We start from the raw sequence: 17,819 nt of genomic DNA, 5'->3' as shown, positions 1-17,819 counted from the left end.
ACGTGTGTGTTTATAAAGCACTTATCTATTTCACACTCTTTTTCACTTTTTTGGCTGAAATTCATATTTTTCCCTCTGAAAAACTACTTTTTGTTTCAAAGTTGGAAACAATGTGGTGGGGTTAGGGGTTATGCTATGGGTCATCAATACATGACACCACCACAATGTCTGACTCATTCATTATTGGCCTGGGGCTGGTGGCTCAACTTGCCCCTATGCTCAACTTACCCCGCCTTCCCCTACAGATTGACTCTAAGTTCCAATTTGGAATAATCAAGTTAAATCTGAAAAAAAGGTGTCATGTTCAAACCCAAAAAAGTCTGGATCTCCGCAACTTCAACTCTAGAGGGCGAAAACAGATTTTATGAAACACACAGGATCAGACAAAAATCAAGATGGCACTCCGTGTTCTTGTCGGCGTGAAAAGAGTGATAGATTATGCAGTTAAGGTAAGTTTAAACTAGTATAAGATTACGTATCGATAGAAGACAACTAAGTATTTCATGAGTACTTAATTTGAGTCAATTAGTTTACTTTCTGTCCCAATTTTTGAGCAGCTCCTATGCCTCGGACACAGGGAGATGTGGCTAGGCTATCGCATTTTCTCGAGCCCTGCCCAGCCGCCGCCCACCGGCTGAGAAAGTGTGCTTTCCGCCGCAGAGACGAGACCGGGCGAAGGACGTGTGAAGGGCAAAGCAACATGGCGGTATTGCCTTATTGGCATTTGTATCTAGCCCGAGACTAACGACATAGCTCTTCATTTGGTACAGCATGCAGTCACATACGCATTGATATATATTCAACTTTGATCGTCATCCATTAATTGTCATGATTGTGCAAGTGTATGAGCCACGACTGAACGTGTCACTCTCTGTGTGCAAATGAACGGATGTTCACTGGAAAGTAATAATAAAACATCAATTGAATTGGTGCACTCACGGCAGACAAGTTAGCAATTTAATAAAGCGTTAGTTGAGGTCATTTTATTTTTCGTTTTGTTACTCTGTTTTAATCATTCTCATTGATCGATCATGTTCTATTCCCCTGATTCCAATTCCTTCCAATCCAAGGCAATAGTAATACCCATTGAAATAGAAAAAGCTCGACGAATTGAATGAAGACATCCATTTTCTCTAGCCAGGCTAATTTGCCATAGTAAGGATTTTTGTTGGACTTTTTTTGCTTTTTTATCTGTAGATCCGTGTCAAACCAGACAATATGGGTGTGGTTACAGAGGGTGTTAAACACAGCATGAACCCATTCGACGAGATAGCCGTAGAAGAGGCTGTAAGGTTGAAGGAAAAAAAACTTGTCAAGGAAATCATCGCGGTCAGCTGCGGACCACAACAATCTCAGGTACGCTACATGTACAAACAACACGATCTGACTCCATTTCATTAATAGTCCAGTCATTTTAACTTTTCACTTGGAACAAATTCAGAATTTATTCCAATGCAGAACATTTCTTTGAGGTCCATAGAAGACCATACTAAAACTCCCAGAAAATCTGAATAGGGGAAAGTGTTCTAATTTGCATAAACATAGTGGTTAGTTTTAGTCATATTTGCTCTGTAGCAGGCAACGCTAGTGTATACTTTGTACTCAGACCCGATTACAAATCATATCTATTCCTGACTCGATACTACTATAAAAATTGGCTTCCTCAAAATAAAGCTATATTATAAATATCAGAAAGCAAAGATTTAAACTACAAGAACATTGTTACTATTAACATTAAATGCATAAATTCAATTCTGTTTGGACCATATTAATTATTGTTTGACATGAAAGGGTCTAGGCACAGAAACTATCATATGCTAGTCATGTGACTTTGTACACCAAAATAATGACATTTTCTGTCTGTTCGATCTCGGAGTTCAAAAGAAACATTAAATGTAGCTATAAGACCTGCCACATCCTATTATACTACTATTAAACTACCGAAGTCACTCACCCCTTAAATTCAGTATTTTGCCAATTTGGAGCCCCTGGAGAGGGAAAGGTCGATGCGTTGATAAACGAAACCTATTCATCTTTAAGTGGTTTCAGATAATAAAAGTGACATATAGCAGATATGCCTTTTGCCTGAAAGGGGGGGGGGGTCAAAAACTGCGACTTTAAAGAGGGAAAATAGGTAAAAAAGGTAGGGGGGGGGGCTTAGTGAACCCCTGAGGGGGTAGGCTTTGCTGAGCCAGCACTTATTTATATGTAGCTAATAGAGGAAAATCTACTTTTTTATCTCCAAGTGGTTACGAAACAATGAAAGTGGTTTGCTATGATATATCAGAAAAACATTTTTGCATCAATGAGGGCTCTGAATTGGTAGATATAATTTCCATGTATAGGCAAAATATGGAAAAGGGATGGGTGACTTTGGCAAACCCCTGGGAGGTAGGGTTTTCTGTGCCAGCACTTCTTTGTATGAAGCTGATAGAGGAAAATCTAATTTTGTTATCTCCAAGTAGTAAAAAAACAAAAAAAGTTGTCTACTGCAAAGGGGAAACACCTTTTGCCTATATGGGGCTAAAAATTGCTAATTTTCCAAGAAATGGGCAAAATACGAAAAGGGTTAGTGACTTTGGCAGACCCCTGAGGTGGTAGGATTTGCTGTGCCATCACTCCTTTATATGTAACTGATAGAGAAAAGCCTACTCTTTTGCCTCCAAGTGAATGGGGGGGGGGGGGCTCCAAAAAGCACTATATTTTAATAGTTAAGCTTCGGATAAGGGGGTAACTCCAACAGGCTATTGCGGGACTATGCTTTTAAATAATGTTCTTGAACGTAATTGCATGCCGTATGCAGAGCAATGCATCCTCTAACTTTTCCAAGAGATTTCATTAACACAAAAGTTGCTTTAATATGTACATGTAGAAAAGGCCCCTTGCCCACATATCAATTTAAGTATACACCTTTCTACCGCTAAATGCACACAATGCATCTATGCGTGTTAGTCACACCAACAAAGGCATGGCAAGACTGATTTAATCTATTGTACTCTCTTTAAAGGCATGCCAGCAATCGCAGTGTAGTCTATATAAAAAATGTGACTAAGACACGGAGGTTGGTTTTTGGTGTCACTTTATTGCAATATCGAGTAATACATTTGGATGTATTTGCCCTTAATTTAAGAAAGTTAAGACATTAATACTGTTATGAAGCATATCAGTTTTCTTGTTGATATATCCCCTTTCCTGGCGAAAACCGATATTTTGCATTAGTTGTTGATACTTAAGATATTTAAACAGAAAATGCTCATGCAAATTTTTGACAAAAAACATGGACATTTCGGCATAAATTCTCACATTTTTTGAAAAATACTAACCGGACAGTCCCGAAAACGATTGCAATCGATTTATAATATCTTCTAAATCATAGTGAACTGCGTATTCATATCAAGATTTTCCCATTTTCTGTACCAAAAATATTCAGGATAAGGCATGTCAATTTTGGCAGCCATCTTGGATTTATACAAATTAGATGCCTTTCCCCTATTCGGATAGTTTAGGACTTTTAATATGTTGTACTAGGGTCCTCACAGAAATGCATTGTGGTGAAAAGAATTCTGTTCCAAGTTTGGTCAAAATTTGGGCTAAAATGACTGGACTATAAACTGTATTTACACATATTCAGAGCTCAAGTTTCATTTAAATTCTGATCTAAAGGTACTAAAGGTAAATGCACATTGAGCAAAGCTGTGGCTTTGCAAAATGGACAAAATTCACAGTTTTGTAGCTGTTTCATCTACTAAAGTCAAATGGAGAAATCTAAAAGTAAATGAACAAAGTTCGCCATTTTGGGGCCACTGGAGGCTTCAAAATGGCTTTTAAAAAAGGGAGAGAAAACAGCAAGCTGCTCACAGCAAAGTCTATTTCTTGATCGATTTCATCAAATTAATTGGTTTAGTAACCATTTCTATAACATAAAATATAAAGATCACGTGACTGTAAGGCCTACTTTTCTAGTCTTACGTGGAATTTAGCATTTAAATACAATTGTATGTTTGATATATTTTATCCATTCAGGAAACGTTACGTACAGCACTGGCCATGGGTGTTGACAGAGGTATTCATGTTGAGGTCAGCGGAGCAGAATACGAGGGTCTAGGTCCATTCCATGTTTCCAAGATCATGGCAAAACTTGCGCAAGAAGAAGATGCAAACTTAGTCATTCTGGGCAAACAGGTGAGAAGAATGAATTTTGATATTGTAAGCCAATTTGCAGCTGTGATAAAAATTTCTCCAATTCAATTCAATAAATCTATTGTCATGTTATTTGTTGAAAAAAAAGCATACAAATTTTGTCTGACTCTTTGTACATTGAACAGAAAAGTGCATGGGAAAAGTATCACAAATAACAAATACATAAGATGCAGAAAATGATACATACATGACCTTTCCTATATTTCATTAGCATGAACACTTACACTTTCAAGTAAAGAAGTTTGCATTATATTTATAAGCTTTCACATTCAAATTCCTAAAAAGAAAGGCTTAGTATAGACCATAGGAGCATTTTATCAATGTCAGTATCCCAAATGACATTTTACTGCTCATTCGTAGTTACATCTTTAAAAGGGCTTATCATTGAGAGCTATGTTCACAACTTAATCTCCAACCAAAAGTTTAATGAGCACTAGATATTTCATACAAATCGGATATAAGGGAGTCATGGAATTTTTTTTTTAATCTTTTTTTTCTTCAAAAATGAGGGTCTGCATATCCTGGTCAGTATGCAACTTGTGAGCAGAGGTTTATTTATTTATTCATTTTTTATACAATGTAATATCAAATATGTTAATGTTCATACATGTAGATTTGATAATGTGTTATAAATAATTACGACTAATTTCATTTTTTAATGAAAAAATCAAACAATGTTTTTGATGTACATTATTGCGGGAAGAAATTGAATTATAAATAGGCCTAATTGATGATATAATGAAGGGCTGAAGGGTGGTTGGGCAAACCTAATCCCCTGCCCTGTTAAATGAAGATTAGGGGCACTTCGAAGACATCACTTGTCCCTTAGAGTGAAGTATCAGGATTTATACAACTCCCAAGAATGTTCTGTAATTTGATTGGTCCAAATCGGATCATATGATATTCAGCGAATTGCACTAATGCATCCAAAACGCACTATTATGCACTCTGACGTCATACCAAATGTACTATCCTGCACTCTGACGTCAGAGTGCATGATAGTGCGAGGTCTGGACTTATCTGGAATTGTCTAGAATTTAGATAAAATATAGCATTTGGGCAACTCAGTGATATGGGGAGTTGTATAAAACAAACAATGCACGCATTCTTGTGCATAGAAGACCTAAATAATGAACTCTGTGCTCGACTTGCCAAATGAATATTCCGCACTCGGTCCTGTGGACCTCAGTGCGGTATATCCATTGGCTCTCCTCACACATTGTTCATTATTTGGCCCTGCATGCATGCGCGTTCATGCATTATTTGTATAATATGTCAGGATATATTGGGTAATTTTGACGAATCCAGATGCCTATAGGGCGTTCATGCCTACCAGCAGACTTTTAGAGGAAGTATTATTAGTAAACTGTGATGTGTACAGTGGATGCATCAGTGAGATTAACATTGAGTGAGTTGAGGGTACATTCATTCAGAGTGCCATCTACATGTACATGTACATGTGAATGCATCTATTTTGAGCCAAACTGTTATGATCACCCCGGGTTTAGCTGGGAATGCTGCACAACAGTTTTGAAAGTGGGGGGGGGGGGGTGGCTGGCTGTGCAAACGAATTACATGTACAATCAGATGATAGTTTTTAGTTAAAATACACGGCCACTGTCTAATGCACCATGTTTTGCGTAATTTTTTGAAAATTATGTATTTTGGAAAGGAAACTTCCAATTCATGAAAATAAGAATTGAATATCATAACTTGAAATTGAGAATTAAGTAAATGTTTCAGGTGGAAAATAATGTTTCATCTCTCATGCTCTCCCTCTCTTGCTTTTTCTCTACCTTTCCCCTCTTTTCCTTTCTCTATCTTTTATCTATCTCTTTTTTTTCCTTTCCTTCTCTTTTACCCTATTTCTATTTCCCCTCTTGCTGTTACTTTCCCTCTCAGGCAATTGATGATGACTGCAATCAGACGGGTCAAATGACGGCGGCCATATTGGACTGGCCGCAAGCGACCTTTGCCTCAGAGGTCAAAGTTGAGGACAATAAGATGGAAGTGACGAGGGAGATCGATGGTGGATTAGAGACGATCCAGGTCTCATTACCAGCCGTTGTCACAGCAGATCTGAGGTTAAATGAACCCCGGTATGCAACGCTACCAAACATCATGGTGAGTAATAATGGTTACTGGGGAAGCGTTTCATCCTTGATTCAGAGTGGCTGCGAAGCACTGTACCTATGGTAACTGTTGGATAAAACGGGACTTGACAGATTAAACGGCTGACAAATTCCTTCATGAAATGCGTTCCAGATTTCCCAAATTAGGCTTACTATAAGGGCCCTTTCACGCATGGATCTTGAATCATCATTGTAATGATGATTGCCTATTGCATTTGTGACTGTGATTAGCATTCGTGATTCTAATAATGTTCTAGTTTGGTTTCACACGTGCTAATTATTCGTCATTAGCCTTATTTTTAACTGGAATCATTCTAATTATGATTTTTTTTTACTTTGTGAAAGGGCGGTAATTTTATCAGATCTAGATCCATGATGATATGGTCACAATAACCTTTTTCAAAGACTCTCTCATGAAGTGGGTTGCTGCAACTCCATTAATTTAGCTAAACTTCATGATAGAATAGAATACTCACCATAGAGCTTATTTACTCAGTCAAAATCCCAAACAATGCTATAATCCTAGTCACGTGTACTTTGACCTGTACATGTTAAACCTAATGTTGATAGAATTGCTTACTTAGCATATTTACAGCTCTACCAGTTTATATTCACTTGGTATCAAAGTAGATTGTCAACCAGGGGTGTGAGAGTTCAGATTTTTATCTGATTTCAGATTTTTTTTTTGCTCTTAATTTCAGCTTATTTTGGCTTTCTTCTGTACAATAAGTATGGGAGCTCTTTCTCTTTCAGACTTTTTCAATACTCTTCAGCTTGTTTTCAGATCTTTTTATTTGTGACCACTCACACCCCTGTTGTCAACACATTAGATCGGTTAATAGCACGTGGGCTTTAGTTATTTGGTGTACAATCAATTTTACTTAATTTCCGTTCGGTCTACATGTCCTTTTGGTCTAATGCCTCCATAGTATAATTCACATATTAATGCTCAGATGGTCTAATCTCCACAATTTTAAAAGCAGGTGAATTTTGTCAATCAAACGTTTGATAATCACAAACAGTCTGTATTTTGAACAATGGAGACAAAGTAATTTTAGACCAAGTGGATAGTAAACAAAAGGGGTATAAACAAAGTTGTAGATGAACTAGGATTAGACCATGTTGCATGAGACAAAATGGTAAGCACACCAAGTTGGAATTTCGACACTGCAACAACTTCATCACTACGTGGGAATGAATTCACAGTTTTCGAGCCACTTTTGAAAAGGACTACAAAAGGCTATGAAAAAGAGAGAGACAAAACCAATCTTCTATTCGCTTGTTTTCTCCATTTAGAAAGCCAAGAAAAAGCCAATTGCCAAGAAGACGCCCGGTGACCTCGGTGTTGATGTGACCCCAAGAGTAGAAGTGGTCAGAGTGGAAGATCCACCGGTCAGAGAAGCAGGGCAGAAGGTCGAGAACGTGGAGGAACTTGTTGGCAAACTCAAAGAAGCTGGCTTCTGCTAACACTGGTTAGTATCGGTATAAATGTAATACAGTCTCTGGACGTTTGGATATGGCTACAATCCCACTGTTGAATTTGGTGAATTCAGAATACAGTGCGTTGCCCATCGGTTGTAGCAGACAAGCCAATTTCTAGCTTCGGGTTAACCCAGGGAGCTCTCGCCCACCGCGAGCCCAAGGGGCTTACCGTATATTTGACCATACTCACGGGACTAGCGTGATTTATGGTCTAAATATTTCTCCAAATGAAGTGTGAAAACAGAAATTATGCACTTACCACGATTATATGTATGGATGAAGGTCTAACAAGTGGCAGTTTCCCAGACAGGAACCTCAAAAAACGAAAAGTTCTCTCCTACCCCGGTCTCGATCGGCCATTTTTGTTATTTTGTCATTTTGTGTTCATTCCCCCAAAGCACCATTTCCTTGGGACCATGCAGCAATATAAAAAATTAAAAATACTCAGGTTAGAGGACGTTTCTCCCAATTGTCCAAGAAAGTATAAGAATCGTAGAGATTTGGGTTGAGTTCCCTTTTTAGTATAATTCATATTTTTCTTTGTTTTTTTTTCCTTCCTAGTAGAATAAATTATGCATTTACATGTCAGTTCGGCTGGAATATTGATATGTTTTTACATTGACAAACATATATATAACTGTGACGTATGTGTAGATGTCACTTCCCAAAAATTACATGGGGATTCTTGTTTAAATTTGATATTATTCTGTATTTCCACCTAAGTGAGTTTGATTCATTCCCCCCCCAAAAAAAAAAAATATTAATAATGATTATAAATAAATGAAATAAGTTAAGCTTGGCACAAATAGGTCATATTTTAGTAGTGCTGTCATCATCTCCATTTTCGTTTGTTTTTCTCCAGGCTTGACAAATTATCAGACTCTGTACAGCTTCATGCCTTCCTGCTCTTAGTCCCAGTTGAAGTGTACGCGAGAAAAATGAGGTGTAAGACGAGGAGTATGGCCAGCCCCACCAATGGAATAATTTGTTTGTAGATATCCAATCGATACAAGGCAAATACCTAGCAATATATGTGAAATGTGATCCAATGGGTCTACATGTAGGACTTGGAGTTAGGAATGGTGCGTACTGTCAGGGGAGCATTTCATGAACAATTTTGTGTCGGATTGATACGCTCTCAGCCAATCAGATGCAAGGATCTGGTGAAAATTGCTGACAAAGTTTTCATGAAATGCTCCCTGGATCATTCCTCTGATTTGTCAATTTGTGTGATCAGTAAAAAAAAGAAAAAAGAAGCAATTTGAGATCACCTATCCAACAAATCATTCTATGTACGAACATGATTTTGATGACAAAATATATTGCATTATTTCATTTATAGTGTAATATTCTCTTCCCACCCCTCCCCTACTATCTCATCTCTCTTCCATTTCTCTCTGTTCCCCCACTTTTCTCACTCTGTCAATCCATCATTCTTCACTTTGTATTCCCCCTCATCCCTCTGTTTTTATTCTCCTGCATACCTCAGTCATATTTCCCCGACAGCCACCGTAAGACGTGTCAAAAACAACTGTTTTAACATATTTTACACCAGCTTCATACAGGTGGTCTGAATGAAATAAGATAAAACGGCTGTATTTAGACTACTGCTGCCACAGGGGAAATGTGACTTGAGGTATTACTGCTTGATGTTCTCTTCTTAATGTTGTTCATCTTTTCCAATTCTTCATTCTCTCTCCATTTCTGTCTCTCTATTTTTTCCCTTTTACTCTGTTCAAGCCTTTTTGCTTACATATACCCACTCCATACATTGATTTCTTCTGGAATGTGGAGAGTGGTTTTTGAATAAAGTCTAATTATCGTATTCAAAGCAAGTTATTTGGAACTTCTTGAGCAGTTCATCATTTAAAAAAAACAGGCACTCTGTACACATGAGCGATGATTGATATTTTATCACACCAGGAAAAATATGTAATGAAATGATCCTTTTTTATTGTTAAATTTGGAAAAGATTGAGAATGATTTTGAGGTGATAAGCATCCTTGTTATTCCTTTGCAAAGGGATTGTCGATGGCTATGTGAATATTGAGACGATTTACAATATTTAATATGAAAATAATAGATTCCTTCAGAGACATATATGTGATTATATGTATTTGTTTCAATATTCATGGCCCATATTGTTCCAAATGTTCTTGTATGTTCCATGGGAAATGTTGAATAAATATATTGACATAAAAAGCATGGATGTGGCTGTATTTGTCTCCTGTACATATCAATGTGTATGTTTTTCCCCTTCTGATTAGTTAATATTAATAAAAGCAGAAAAATAGAGAAAAAAATATTTTGAAGGTTTGATGATAATCCATCAAATAATAACAGAGTTACATTTTTTAAAAGGTTTGCTTTGTAATGTCATTGGCAAGCACCTCCTCCATTTGATGTGTGGTGAGAATTCTCCAAACACCATTTTCCCTAAAAATTTGAAGCATTTTTGTTTGTGCAGGTTATATTATCAGACGTATCATTCCACACCCCTTGTTGTCTAAAAAAATATTTGTATTTCTCATATTTAATTTTTTTTTAAATTGAGACATCTTGGAATAAATTGAATATTGGGAAGCTGTTCACATATGAGTCACAAATTAAAAAAAAACTTACAAAGTGCATGTATAACTGTTATTTGATGGATTTTGATAATACTTCACCAATAGTGTTCTCTATTTCTGATTTTAATAAAACAAACTTATCACCAGGGTTGAAACCGGGGGTTGAAATGGTAAATTGCCAAGTCGTCTACTCGCCAAATGGTCTACCTTCATTTAGTCTAATGCCATTCAGTCCATCAACATTTCATCTAACAACCATTTGGTCTAATCATCACTTCGTCTAATCCCCAAAGTAACCTTCAAACTTCTTCAAAATAACCTTTTTGACTGTTATAAAAAGTTCCACTCGAAAATCACATTCATTTGGCAGTGAAAACCTTTATATTTATTTAGTGGGTTTTTTTTAGTGAAATTAGTCTTAATCGTTCTGAAATGGAGACTCCCTTTTTTTTGGGGGGGGGGGGGGCGAGGGGCAACAAATTTTTCTTAACAAACCAACACCCCCTCTTTAAAAATCTTTTTCGGGCCATAGGATTTACATACAGGAAGCTGAAAGAATGAGAGACAGAATAATGCAAGAGAAGTGAGAGAGGAGGTAAAAAAAGGAAGAAAGCGAATGGAGGGGAGAGAGTGAGGAGAAAAGAAGTGAGAGGGAAATGAGCTAAAAAGAGAAGTGATTGAAAAATTGAGAGATACGAATTATTGGAGAAGAAAAGGAAAGAACGAAAATGGGGGAAGCGGGATAAAACCAACATTAAATATTGTTAATTAGCAAGCTTGATCAAATTCAAATGGCTTAAAAAAAACTTAAAATATTAATTAGTCGTAAATCATAGAGATTATGCCATGCACCTGTTCCCGTGTCCAACTTAATTGAATTGCGCATGCGCATTTGAGCATATTTGGTTGCTAACTGGTGAGCGTGCCGTAACTCCCGTAAAAAGTTCCGGATTCCATTCTGAGAAACGATATTATCACTTCAAAATCATGCCTCCAAAGAAGAAAGGAAAAGGGAAAAAGGGCAAGAAGAAAGGGAAGAAGAAGAATGGTAAGTATATTTTAATATAACGTCTATTTTTAAACGATTTTAGAAGCGAGACACTTCAAGCTTGTTGGAGCTCTCCAGCGTGAGTTTCAGGTTATCGTGCCCGCTACTTTACCGTGAGCGTGAGCTCGAGACTCGGTGCTTACTGACTCGCTCTGCGTCTGCGGGGCGCGCTCTGCATTCTGCTTGTTGCTGAGCATAAACGATTAAGATAAATAATGATAATTACATTAAAGAAGAGGGGAAGAAGAAAAGAAAGAAAGAAGGAAGGAAGAAAGAAAGAAAGAAAGAAAAAGATAGAAAAGAGGAGGAAGATTAAAAAGGAGGATCAGAAGAACTAATTAGAAATCATTAAATTAAAAAAAAACTGATTCCAATTTTCTTAATTTTTCTCAAGTAAAAAACAAAATAGTATTTTAACCCCACCTCCCTTGTTCAAGTCCTTTTGTTTGGTAATGATGATGCATTGGAAGGTTCCACAAATAAATATGGTAAATTTGTCAGTTTTGTTGAATAGGTATTTCGGAGGAATTGCTAAGCCTAAGGCAAGAATTTGTACAATATTGCACATATTTCACTCATTCAATGAGCAAGGTTATGATATAACCTAGACAGCTGTCAGCCATCTGTTTCGAGTTTCGACAATTTTTTTTTTAATTTAAAAATTTGTTTATTCATACACAGACGGCTCGCGATCGTGTAGCTGCCATTAGATGGTTAACAGTGTAAAATATCCCGACGGGGCTCAATGATTTTTGTCTTTGTTTCATAAAAATAGGCCTACTGTACCCCAAAAAATATTCAGTTTTGGCCTGAAATGCACCAAAATGAGAAAGAATTAACTTAAAATGAAAAAAAAAAAACAGTGACTTCTGCTATCGCGCAACTCCCACTTCCCTGGTTTATCCAAATTAAATACATAAACATACGGCCATTGAGTCCCTGTACAGATCGAGTTAGTACTTTGGTCTCTGTAATTGGTGAGTGGAGCAGAGCCTCAGGCAGGGTGGTAGCACGTAGCAGTGAACAAGTGACATATTCCAACTATGTGCATGTTATATAACAGAACTACAAAAGCACAATAACACTAAAAGTGTGTTGAATATTGATAAACATGTATGTACTCATATATGTACATTACATTTAAACAATTTCATACTGTCTCTATACAGATGGCGAGTTGACCATTGAGGATAAATACAAGAAGACATTGCTCGAGATAGATGCCTTGAAAGATCATCTAGGTAAGTACACCGAGCAGGATATAATTGGGCGTAATTAATCATTTTAATCATTAAAGGGCTATTTTCACTTAGGTCTGTGGGTTTTATTGAACTAATTCGATTCTTTTTTTACGGGCTCCCTTTTTTAGGCACACAATGGAATTTAGGTACTGGTATGTACATAGTAATTCTTACTTATCTGTGAAGACATGTTTAATGCACTTCACACTGGAATATTGTAATTAACAACTCATTAGGAAAATAAATTATTGGTAGGAAGAAAAAAAATCTTGTAAACTGTAGTGGCAGAGTTGAGAACCTTTCCAGATGAAAATTTGCCTATATGCCATGAGAGATGATGATACTGTTTCAATTGCTCATTTCTAATTTAATTTTTTTTAAAGATCATTTCATTTTACAGAGATAAGGAGGGGAAAATATTGGAGAATGTATGACTTTAAAGAAATTATTATGTGTATGATATTTCTAAACTCTGCCTCAAAAATTATCAGATCAAATGATGAAATGCCTCTTATACATTATTATGAAAGCACGCTTTTAAATATTAACATTAGCTTTACGTCATGGTGTTTGTTTGTGCAGCGAATAGGAAGGAGATTGCTCGGCGCTCCCAGGCACAGTCAGAAGAATGGAAGGGACGCATGAAGGATGCAGAAGGAAACGTGGAGCAGCAAAAATCAGACCAAAAAGATGTCATGGCTGGTAAGTGGTATCCAAAGCAGGGCATGGTATCCAGAGAGTTGATAAAAGCAAATCATGATTATAAATTTAAAGTGTCACTCTTGCCGATTTTAGGGGTTCATTGGAGATTTACAGAACCCTGTTTCACAAGAGCTTAGTTATTGATCAAATGGCTTTATGATTTCAATGTACTGTTATTCAACAATATTGTTTTTCACTATCAAGAGTAATTTATATTTTTTGGTGAAATTAACAATTTTAATTTTCAAGCAGCATTTTCATTTCTTTTTCATTCTTGATAAACTTAACTGAATTTAATTGAATTGGTTGGATTAATGACCGATGCATGTGCACAGTCCACCCTAGAAGTTTGTTGCAGAAATGATGTTTTGTGTAATCTTGTCTAAAAATTGCTTTAACATTAATGTAACACAAATACTTAACATTTGGACGATTGACCTATGCAAGTTTTGTTGTATTTCCTTTTCAGACATGACTCGTCAGTACAAGACAAAACAAACTGAAATGGATGCTCATGTAAGGAGATTAGAAGTTGAGTTGCAGAAGGTCACAAGTTCATTAAGTAAGTGGTTCTCAATAGCATATGCTGCACCCTAGACTGCTGGCAATGCTTAAAAAAAGGGCTTATGGTAGAGTCACACTGCCAAAATCGATTCCAGACGGACTATTCTGTTACCGTTATTTTGAATCATACACTTATTAGTTGGTTGGTTTTGCATTAGTGCTGGCCAATATTTGATTTTAATGGTAGTTGATTATTGCCAGCAAACTATCCCGGAGTCCGAATGTTCATTAAATACATTCATTATGAACTGCAATTCAATATGAGCAGAGAAGGAGGATATGTAAGTAATGCTTTCATCAGCGCTTTTCCATGAAAACCCTTTTATCAGTGCTTTTCCATGAAAACCAGGCATTTTCGTATCAACTTAGGATCTTCATAGTCGGTTTAAAGCAGTACAGATCCGCATATTTGGGCAATTAATAGGGACAAACTTTTCATAATCGGCAATATTTTGCTCATAATCATGTTAGCATGATGTATCAAGTATATCAACGTAATCCGCTGGTGTGAGTGCATCATCTCTTGACTGCTTCTTGTTAGGGGAAAAGATGATGATGAAAGTGATAATGGCTGATAATTGTATTTTCCTGTGGATACATAAAAGACTGCTGCTCTTTGTACGTTTAAATATATTTCATATTATAAAACAGCTTCCACATCAAAATAGCTTTTTCATGTGTTATTGTATTACTTTTTCATAAATGAGTTTATTTATGTATTATTGCATTGTTTGTTTGTTTGGTATTTTTATTTATTTATTCATTCATTCATTTATTAATTAATTTACCCATTTATTGTCCAATAAAATATTGAAGTTCCATCTTTCCATTTCTTTTTTTCACAGCAAAAACCACTGAAGAACTGAAGGCAACAACGGCCGAGAAAGAGAGGATAACAAAAGAGAAAAATGAGACGATAGGAGAGTTGGAGGAGAAGATCAAAACAATGGAATATTCCTATGAAAATATGCTGGAGGTAAGTCAAGAACACCATTGACCAGTTCTGGTAGATGTTTCATAAAGCTGTTAAAAATGACCTCATGCACGACTGGGGATCCTTCTTTTGTGCTAAGTGGTATTCTGACTTAACGGCTTAATGAAACGCCTACCTGGGGCCTCTTTCATAAAACTTGATATAATAACAAATTTGCAATAACAGTTGAAAGCCACTGAAATCCTTCAATCTGATTGGCTGATAGTAAATTTATTAAAGAAATTTTGCATTTGTTATCATAACAGGTCTTTGTGAAATGGGACCCACATGCCTATAAATTAAAGCTTATTAGGATTTGAAAACTGAAGCAGGGAAAATAATAACGGCATCATGTTACAGGGGAAGTTCACCCTGACAAAAAGTTTATGGTAAAAATAGCAGAAAAAATATTTTAAAATATTGCTGAAGGTTTGAGAAAAATTCATCAAATAAATAAAAGTTATTAGAATTTCAATAATTTGATTTGTGACGTCATATACGAGCAGCATTCCAACATATCGAATGGCAAAAAATCAATGAAATTAAAAAAATGAAAGAAAATTGAAAATGGTTTTCACTGTACCTTTTGTATATCAATAGACAAATCATTTTACACCCGATCATGAATAGAAAACAAAATTAAGTCATCAGGAACCTACAAAATTTGAAAATCATGCATTTTATATTACATAACACAAGGGGCAGCTGCTCGTTTATGACGTAACAAATCCAAAACTTTGAAATCTAATAACTTTCTTACTCTTTAACGGATTTTCCTCAAACCTTCAATGTTTTTTACTATTTTTTCTGCTGTCTTTGCAACAAAGTTTTCTTCAGGGCAAGCTTCCCCTTTAAGCAGGTCCCGTGGGAGAACAGTATTCAGAACTGGAGTGGCTACCCTGTATAGAATACATGTATGATTTTATCATTACTATCAAGTCTTTGATTTATCTGATTGATTTTTCACAATGATTAATGTAATCTAATATAAAATCGGCCCCAGAAATCAAATCATGTATCTTTCAATTGACATACTGGTATTCAATTTAATTTTAGAGTAGTTTCCAGCCCAACGCTCAACTTTTTTTCTTTAATGGTTTCATGGTACACCATGTATTCTTTCGTGGGTATATGTTGGTTTTTAAAAGGACCACCCAAACTCAACGTTTCAACAAGAATGTTTTTTTCGTCTTGAAGATGGCAAGAACATGTTTGTTGAAACGTTAAGATTGGGTGGTCCTTTTCAAAACCAACATATTCCCATGAAAGAATACATGGTGTACTGTGAAACCACTACACTCTACTGCGTCACCATGGAAACCTTCAGAAGTTATATAATTCTGATTCATAATGCATAAGTAAATTTATATCACATCCATAACTCTGTTACTTCATAGGGTATCTCAATTTCTTTTCAATTGGTTATCTTTCTCTTTTCCATTCCCCCTTCAGGAAGCCATGGACAATATGGTGGAAAAGCTGAACGATGCCAAGATACGATGGCTGGATGAATCCAAGACGATTCACATGCAACACAAACAAAAGCTATTAGAGTTTGGTTTGAATCCCTTAGATATATGAATGTTTAACATAAGCCATTTGTCTTAAAATACTCTTTATGATAATCAGGGTTCTAGCTAGGAGCAGTTTAGTGCTAAGAAAAACTTGAAGCTGCGAAGCGGACATTTTACAATAAAATAATTTTTCTTGAGATCCATTGTGAGTGTGTTGGGCAAAATAATGCATGCCAAATTTGCATGTGTGAAAAAACTATGAAAAAGTATCCTAGCTTGAAATGTGATCAAATTGGTACACATTCAGCAAATTTTAATTTCATTTTACAGAACATGTGTGCCGGGTGGCGCATCTAATTTTAACCCAAGAGCCAAGTGGTAATTTGCCTTGTCGGCTTGGTATGGCTAGAACCCTGATGTTATACTATTAACATAAACAAATGTCAAGTAGTATTACCAAGATTGGTTGTGCATAGCTTTGTCACAACCTTAACACCATTATATCCAAAATCTCCTACCCCACCCCTCAACAAAAAATACATGACACTACTTATTTTGTGGAAAAGGGATTTTCTATGATTTTCTTTGTCTAATATTGCAATTTTGACAGAAAAATGTGATGATAACGAGAAGTGGGGAAGGGGTCAATGTGATGCCCCTTTTCGGTCCTCAAACACACTGTACAAGTGTAGTGTTGTGGCACAAACTGGATTTCAGGGAGAATTGACATGTGTATTATGTGGATATGATAGGCCACAAGGCACAAGTATATGCCTTATGTCACCAGTGCTCAAATGTTTTGGCAGAAGACACCATTACTGAACCTATGTCCTCATGTCACCTATGGCCTTATGTCACCAGTGCAGAAATGTTTTAGCAGAAGACACCATTACTGAACCTATGTCCTTATGTCACCTATGGCCTTATGTCACCTACGGCCTTATGTCACCAGTGCACAAATGTTTTGGTAGAAGACACCATTAGTGACCCTAATCGTGAAAACAATGATTGAATGATAAAAGAAGGTGGATGTCAGAGATGAAATATTGGTGGTAATACAGAGATAGGATAATTTCCAGTTTACTGTTTTAAAGATGATTTTAGCAGGGTATCGACTTACTAGGGTGAAACAAATTAACAGTGATAGAAAGATTAGGACAACACCAGGGGTCGTTTCATAAAGCTGTTTGTGAGTAAAGAGCAACTTTAAGAACGACTGGTGATCCTTCTTTGTGATAAATGATCATTCACCATTAAATGTTCATTGGTGCCTAATTATCTCGTATGTAAGGATCACCAGTCATTCTTAACGTCGCTCTTAACTTTAATAGGAACAGCTTTGTGAAACACCCACCAGGCCAAGTGCCATCAAATTTTATTGTAATTGTAGAAA

At 36.3% G+C, this 17,819-nt stretch overlaps 2 protein-coding genes across 2 annotated transcripts; both read left to right on the top strand.

Annotated features, from left to right (window-relative positions):
• Positions 1-343: 343 nt before the first annotated feature.
• LOC121420057 (electron transfer flavoprotein subunit beta-like) lies at positions 344-9,045 on the top strand. Its single transcript, XM_041614583.1, has 6 exons — positions 344-449; positions 1,198-1,356; positions 4,024-4,182; positions 6,103-6,324; positions 7,629-7,804; positions 8,677-9,045. Exons 1-5 carry the CDS (start codon positions 396-398, stop codon positions 7,797-7,799), a joined length of 765 nt encoding a protein of 254 aa, XP_041470517.1. The 5' UTR covers positions 344-395; the 3' UTR covers positions 7,800-7,804; positions 8,677-9,045.
• A 2,216-nt stretch (positions 9,046-11,261) lies between these two features.
• Positions 11,262-16,956, top strand: LOC121420056 (coiled-coil domain-containing protein 153-like). The gene is made up of 6 exons (XM_041614582.1): positions 11,262-11,432; positions 12,602-12,673; positions 13,256-13,375; positions 13,845-13,937; positions 14,785-14,915; positions 16,365-16,956. The coding sequence occupies exons 1-6, from the start codon at positions 11,372-11,374 to the stop codon at positions 16,491-16,493; spliced, it is 606 nt and encodes a 201-aa protein (XP_041470516.1). The 5' UTR covers positions 11,262-11,371; the 3' UTR covers positions 16,494-16,956.
• The last annotated feature ends 863 nt before the right edge of the window (positions 16,957-17,819 follow it).

This window comes from Lytechinus variegatus, chromosome 8 (genome assembly GCF_018143015.1).
Source record: "Lytechinus variegatus isolate NC3 chromosome 8, Lvar_3.0, whole genome shotgun sequence".
NCBI classification, from domain to species: domain Eukaryota; kingdom Metazoa; phylum Echinodermata; class Echinoidea; order Temnopleuroida; family Toxopneustidae; genus Lytechinus; species Lytechinus variegatus.
This window is presented reverse-complemented; position numbering and strand designations above follow the sequence as displayed.